Consider the following 6,370-nt stretch of genomic DNA (forward strand, 5'->3'; position numbering starts at 1 on the left):
CCTCCTGGCTCAGGGTGAGACCCGCCTTGCCCAGATCGGGGCCCTCCTGGACCCAATCTGGGTCGTGCCGCCAGCAGCTTCACTCCGCTGCTGCCCATGGAGCATGTCGCACCAGCCCACCCTCCACCAGAAGCCGTCGCCGCCAGACCAAGCTTGAAGATCCCCGAGGAGCTCCGCCGCCCACCGTGTCTGCCACGCGCAGAATCGTGCGCGTGAGGAAGGTCCCTGGGCGAAGCCCACGCGGTTCCGGCGGCGGCGACGGAGGAGGGACGGATGAAGAGGGGTGGCGGTGCAGGCGGCTAGGGTTCGCCCCGGCTGTCGCCCGTGGGGAACAACCCAGAGCGCGTGCGAAGCGTTAATTTCCCCGGGTTCCTTGTTCATCATGGCAACGGAAGGCTACGCGGAGAAGAATGGATTGAATAATTTAGTGACCCAGTATAAAATATTTTACATGGCAAAAATAGTAATGTTTTCAGACATTACAGTTAAGTTCACAGAATGTACATGTACATGTAATTTATTTATTTTTGCGAAAATTCCACCGATCTATTAATAATCATCAACAGTAGTACTAAAAATTACAAAAAGATCATCGGACCACCTAGCGACGACTACAGACGCTAGCACGAGCCGAAGGCGCGCCGCCGTCCTCGCCCCTCCATCACCGGAGCCAGGCAAAGCTTGTCGTAGTAGAGCTTGTTGTAGTAGACAGACGGGAAGTCGTCGTGCTAAGGCCCCAAAGGACCAGCCGCACCGGAAGCGAAGCAACCATCGCCAATGATGACAACCGTAGATCGGAAGAGACTGATCTGAAACCACACAATCGAACACAAGAGACGGCTGGATCTTGGGAGATCCGCCGGACACACAACTCCACACGCCCTCCGCCGACGCTAGATGCACCACCGGAGCGAGGATAGGACGGGGAGGACCTTATTCTGACTTCAGGAAGTAGCCGCCGCCTCACCATCCCGATGAAGACACCGAGAACAAACTAAACGAAGAACTGAAACCTTCCCGCCGGCGAGAGGCTGTGGTCCGCCACACCTCCAAGGCCCCAAGGCCACCGGAGGTGGAGCGGACCGGCAGCGTCGCCGACGAGAGGGACGAAACCCTAGATGGGTTTTGAACCGCCTCTTGATGGCCTGTGTCTTTCCCGTACCGGTTACATACATGTACATGTAATTTAAAAGCTATTTTGTGAGTGTCTTTTAAAAACGAGAATCAACAACATGACGGGTTATTCCTTCAATACCGATTATACATGTCCTTAGGTAAAAAAAAAGTTGTCATTTCTGTACAATTTCATTTCAATCTAAATTTAATACATTAAGGCAAGACGCTGAATGGCGGGGATAAATTTTATATATTAAGGCAAGGTTCTCAACGATGAGGGGAAACACAAATATAGATTGCTTAGAGTTTTAGTAAGCCAACAACTTGACATACCCATATATCTCTCATCAATCCATCGCCTTGTTAGAAATGCGATTGTTGCGACCCCCACTTGAAACTCAAGTTTTATGCGCCCATCCAGTAGCAACGCACAGGCATCTAACCAGTAAGACACTAGAGTGTCAAACCTGACGTTTGAACATCCAACCAGAGGTTGGTTCGCACCAAAGCTGCTCTTCACAATGTCATCATTGAACAATTTGACTGACCACCACGGTTAGTTGCAGAGTTGTACGATGGCGTCTCTTCCAGAAAACACAATTCGTAACAAAAACCTTACTAATTTAAGTCCTTACCAGAGTCCTGCTGCCCCAGCATAAAACGTCTTCTACGAACACCCATCACGCCCATATTGTCAAACGACATGCCTCACCAGCACGCCCCTGGGGGTGCAAATGCTTTGCGATACAGACATAGAGTCCTAGATTTCAACATGAGAAATCCAGTTTCAAATTCAATATTAGATCCCAGTTGTGTGCCACTTTGACAGAGAATGATTCCCTCCTTCACCATTCGAGCAATATATACATTTATTTTCCCAAGAGAGAGAAAGAGTTCCAATTCTTATTCGCACATTCCATCAATAAAATGGTAAGAAAAAACAATATTCTCTACTGAGAACCGTTTGTCACCCTTAAAGAATTGTCTCCATAAAGAGAAGACGAGTGAACTATGGATATGAGCAACCTCAGTCCATCAATGGAATAACCTCTTTCAGATCATCTACCCAAGGACTGAATTGATCCTCGTGTGCACTATTCTGCAAAAGGGAGTGTAAACTTTACAGTTTGCAAATATATTCATGCTACCACAGTACTAATGCTGCAAAAAACAGATTTTATTATGATCGATGGCAGGCGCACCTAGCCTGGTCTTTAAACGGGATATATTGAGCAGCATGGCAAACTAGTATATCCATAACATGTCTCCTTTTAACTCTACCAACAGAATACAAATGTGCTCCAGTTGTGACCAACTTATTAGAGTAAATAAAAATAGTTCAGGTTTTAGAGTTTGGGACTTTGGATTTAGATGGAGACATGAACCTTACAGACATGACCACAGTAAGTGCCTACATTATTATTATCAGAGGAAAAATAGTATGAAAGGATACCTGCAACCAGAAGAAAAACCCCCGCATCAGAGCTAAACCATTGGAATAGTTAGTGTTTATAACTTGTTCAACAAGATCTGAGGATAAATAAACAAATGTGTTAGTAGTACAAAGACAACAACTCAGAACCCGTTGAAGGAAACTGCATTCCTTATCGAACAATACAAAGTGATTTACGATAATTAACCTAAGCGATCAATATTTCAGAGTACTCGAAGGAAAAATATAAAATATGTTTTGCTACTGGTTTATACTACTTCCGTCCAAAAATAAGTGCCTCACTTTTGTCTAGATAGATGCATTTATAGATACATCCCTATCTAGAAAAAGTTGACACTTATTTTTGGATGGAGGGACTACTACAAAATACAAAGGGTCGCTTAAAGCATCTGCAGTGCATGTTTTTTTTGCTGCCTCTAAGCGCTCTCTCCCCTCCTAGAGGCAGCCTCTACACTGCAGCCTGCTGCCTCCAGTGTAAAAACGACACGTTATTATCGCCTCTAGCCTCAGAGGCTGACTGTTCCGAGTAAACAACTCACAAATACTGGATTGGGGGGTTCACACGAGCAGAGAGAAACCAGTTGAGGAGATCAAGGAGTTGAGGCATCGGACTAATTTATGATTCGTGAGGTATACCTAGAGGCAATAGGAACGTCTATACATTGCACAATTTTGCACTAAATTTGGAGACTGGACGTGGAGCCCATCATAGATGGCAGCTCAGGCTCTACACAATGGTTGCCCTTAGTGACTTGTCAGAGGAAATGAGAGCTTCTCAGGCAAAATAAAATTATTATTGTGTACTAGCAGAATCTAGAGTAACTGAGTACGGCACATCAACAGTATTAAAATCAAGATTTTTTTTGGTTCAAATGATTGATTGCTAGCTGAGCTGCCCATCAGAATATAGAGTACTGCACAACATACTAACACATACATTAACAATGATGTATAGCATATACTGCACTGAATTCAACATTCCAGGATAACGCATTCTACAATGACTGTTGAAACAGCACAACAGAATGTCATTAATCTCAAGACCGAACTGTTCATGAAGTGCAAAACGTACAGATCACAGAATTTACTTGCCCATTACGATAACAATAAGAAACAAATTTCTGAATGGGAAGAGTGCAAAAAGCAGTGCAAAACAGATGAGACAAATAACATGATACTTGTCAGATAAAGCGTATACATGATATAGGAACATACCTGGGTAATGGTCAAAGTATGACTTGCCCCTGTCGTCAGTAGGGTAGAATTTTTCATCATTGCGAACCTGTCGCAACTTGACTAAAGGAGTACGGATAGAAGCCATATCAAACAGGTGAAGGTACTCTTTCCGGCTAAATGGCTTCTGAAGAGCATCCATCAATCTTCGCTTGAAGTATGAATCTGGCCTCAGGTTGATATGTGGAGGCCATATAACACCTTGTGATCTATGCGACTACAAATTCGTAGGAAGCAAGAAGAGAAGTAAATCACACATAGTAGTTGCCTTACAGAAAGAAAAAAAAAGACAGCCCTAGTACATGAAGTGGTGTACACCTTCAGAACTTTGGTTAAATCTTTATAATCTTATACTGAAGGTCGTAGATAGTGGTTAATATCAATTGGCAAGATCTAAATTACACGATATAGACTAGCTTATAATTGGTCATAGTCCTAGCTAGTTGCATAAGTAGACAGAGTTAATGGCTACTGCATTATTATTTTATTTTTTTGCCCATATTAAGTGATTGATAATGAAGAATCAACAAAAAGGGTAAAGCGCGCACGGGGGGGGGGGGGGCAATGTTTGATCACAAATGCTCGATCAGGATGGCGTGATGTCTAAAGACATGAATGTGTCCACTTCTTTGGATATAAAGGTTGACTCATTTCTTCAGAATAACCTTGATTATATATTTTCCAAACATACCATGAGAGCCCAATTGTCAATTGTATGTGAATTTCGAAACGATGGGAAGAAAGGCACATGCTACAGAACAAAGTAGCCTCACTAGCGTAATTGCAAATGTTAACATACAATGGACCTAGTATTGGCACTGATCATTTGGTTACAAGCTATGAGTCCTAGAACAGGCGCAAGCATAATCCAGATGCAATTCTTTACATGCCGATCAGCTCTGTCAGCCAACAGTATGAAAATGTAACAGTAAAGCAGGCGTCAGAGAGCAAAGATATTCTCACCGAAGCAGCTCGAGGCTCAGCATCGTGGTGTCCTGCAGCTCGCTGACCCTCCACCCTTTGCCCAGGCGCTGGATCCGCACGCCAATCGCACACGTTCCGCTCCGGAACAATCACCACCGGCTCGTCTGAATCTATCCCCTTCCCCTGTTCCCTAGAGGAATCAACGGCCGCCTCTTTCTCCGATTGCTCCTCGATCCCGCTGCTGCCTCCAGATTGCGCCGCGTCAGGGTCCGGCTCGTAGTCCACGACGACGCCGCCGATCTCGAGCCTCAGGCGGTTGTTCACCACGCGCGTGTGCTGCAGGAAAACGCGGTAATCCTCGTCGATGTCGACGAGGGAATCGAGCCACGAGGGGGGCGCGTCGACCGACGAGTCCCTCTGTTCTGTCCGGCGGTTGGTGCTCCCGCGGCCCGGGGACGGGTCGGAGACGCATTCGCCGTCGGAGTTGGCGATGGGCGACTCGTACTTGATGACGGAGGCAGGGGAGGCGCCGCCGGGCGGGAGCTCGAGGATGTAGGAGTCGCCGTCGGGGCGAAGGTGGCGGAGGAAGTAGAGGTAGTCGGGGTCGAATTTATCGGCGGGGCAGTCGCCGGCGGCGAAAGGGGAGGGGAGGGATGGCATCGAAGCAGGCAGGGGTTTGGGGGTTTGGGCTCGAGACGACACGACAGTCGCTCTGTCTTTGTCTGCTCATGGAATTATGTCGCGGATTCCTCGTCCTTAACGGAGCGATTACTGTAATTCGATATGGTTATGGATCCTTTTTGTTCAAATATTACTGTTCCAAATTTGTTTGCACGCGAAGTGCATGCAACTTAAACTGAATCAGATGTTCAAATATCACCAAATTTGTCGTATTATTTATTTTTCCAGATTTCGCTTTTTTGCAGCCCTTTTCTATTTTACCTTTTGGTTAGTTCTTTGTTTTGTTTCTTCTATTTTTTTGAAATAAATAGGATATTTACAATTTTATTATGAACATTTTTTATTATTTGTATAAATATTTATAACATATATAGGAATCACTGTTATAAAAAATAAAAATATATTTTTGGTAATATGGGAACATTTAGTTTAGACACGTCTGAACATTTAAATATTTTACAAGCACACATTTCGTTAGTACTAAATTGATTTGTAAAAAATAAATAAAATTGTATACAACTGTTTGATGAGGAGTGGTGTCGTGGCTTGTACCTGACACTCCCTTTATTTTAAAATAGGTCTTAGATATATTTTGAAATGCCAAAAAATTGGAAACAAAACATTTGTGTGTACATCTTCATGTGCTACACACCCATAAAGTTGTTTCATGAAAAATCAACTTGTCTTGTGGCTTATGTAAAAAAAGGCAAAATTTGGTGCTAAAAATAATGGTTTTGACAAGATAAATTTTCACTTTTTTACATAGATCACACAAAATATCAGTTTTCCATGAAATTTGGCGAACGCAATATATTGTGGACATGTGCATGTAGAATTTTTTGTCAAAAAAATTCGACACTTTCAAATATGTTCTTTTCGGTAGAGGAAGCATATGCACCCTGGAGCCGAATTTAATTTCCATTTTTTACGGGCCTTGCCAAATGGGACCTTTTAGGAACCCTC

At 44.0% G+C, this 6,370-nt stretch overlaps 1 protein-coding gene across 1 annotated transcript; it reads right to left on the reverse strand.

Annotated features, from left to right (window-relative positions):
* Window positions 1–1,967: 1,967 nt before the first annotated feature.
* Window positions 1,968–5,398, reverse strand: LOC124708635. Its single transcript, XM_047240309.1, has 4 exons — window positions 4,766–5,398; window positions 3,785–4,019; window positions 2,570–2,646; window positions 1,968–2,215 (listed from the first exon to the last, which is right to left on the reverse strand). Exons 1-4 carry the CDS (start codon window positions 5,384–5,386, stop codon window positions 2,144–2,146), a joined length of 1,005 nt encoding a protein of 334 aa, XP_047096265.1. The 5' UTR covers window positions 5,387–5,398; the 3' UTR covers window positions 1,968–2,143.
* Window positions 5,399–6,370: the final 972 nt, after the last annotated feature.

Source organism: Lolium rigidum, chromosome 4 (genome assembly GCF_022539505.1).
Source record: "Lolium rigidum isolate FL_2022 chromosome 4, APGP_CSIRO_Lrig_0.1, whole genome shotgun sequence".
NCBI lineage: Eukaryota > Viridiplantae > Streptophyta > Magnoliopsida > Poales > Poaceae > Lolium > Lolium rigidum.

Excerpts from the sequence above, each read along its gene's own strand:
- LOC124708635 (XM_047240309.1), bottom strand. The coding sequence starts at position 5,386 with ATGCCATCCCTCCCCTCCCCTTTCGCCGCCGGCGACTGCCCCGCCGAT. Across the intron at positions 4,020-4,765 it reads CTGAGCCTCGAGCTGCTTCG|TCGCATAGATCACAAGGTGT; the intron begins GTGAGAATATCT and ends ACGAATTTGTAG. Across the intron at positions 2,647-3,784 it reads ATACTTTGACCATTACCCAG|ATCTTGTTGAACAAGTTATA; the intron begins GTATGTTCCTAT and ends ATTTATCCTCAG.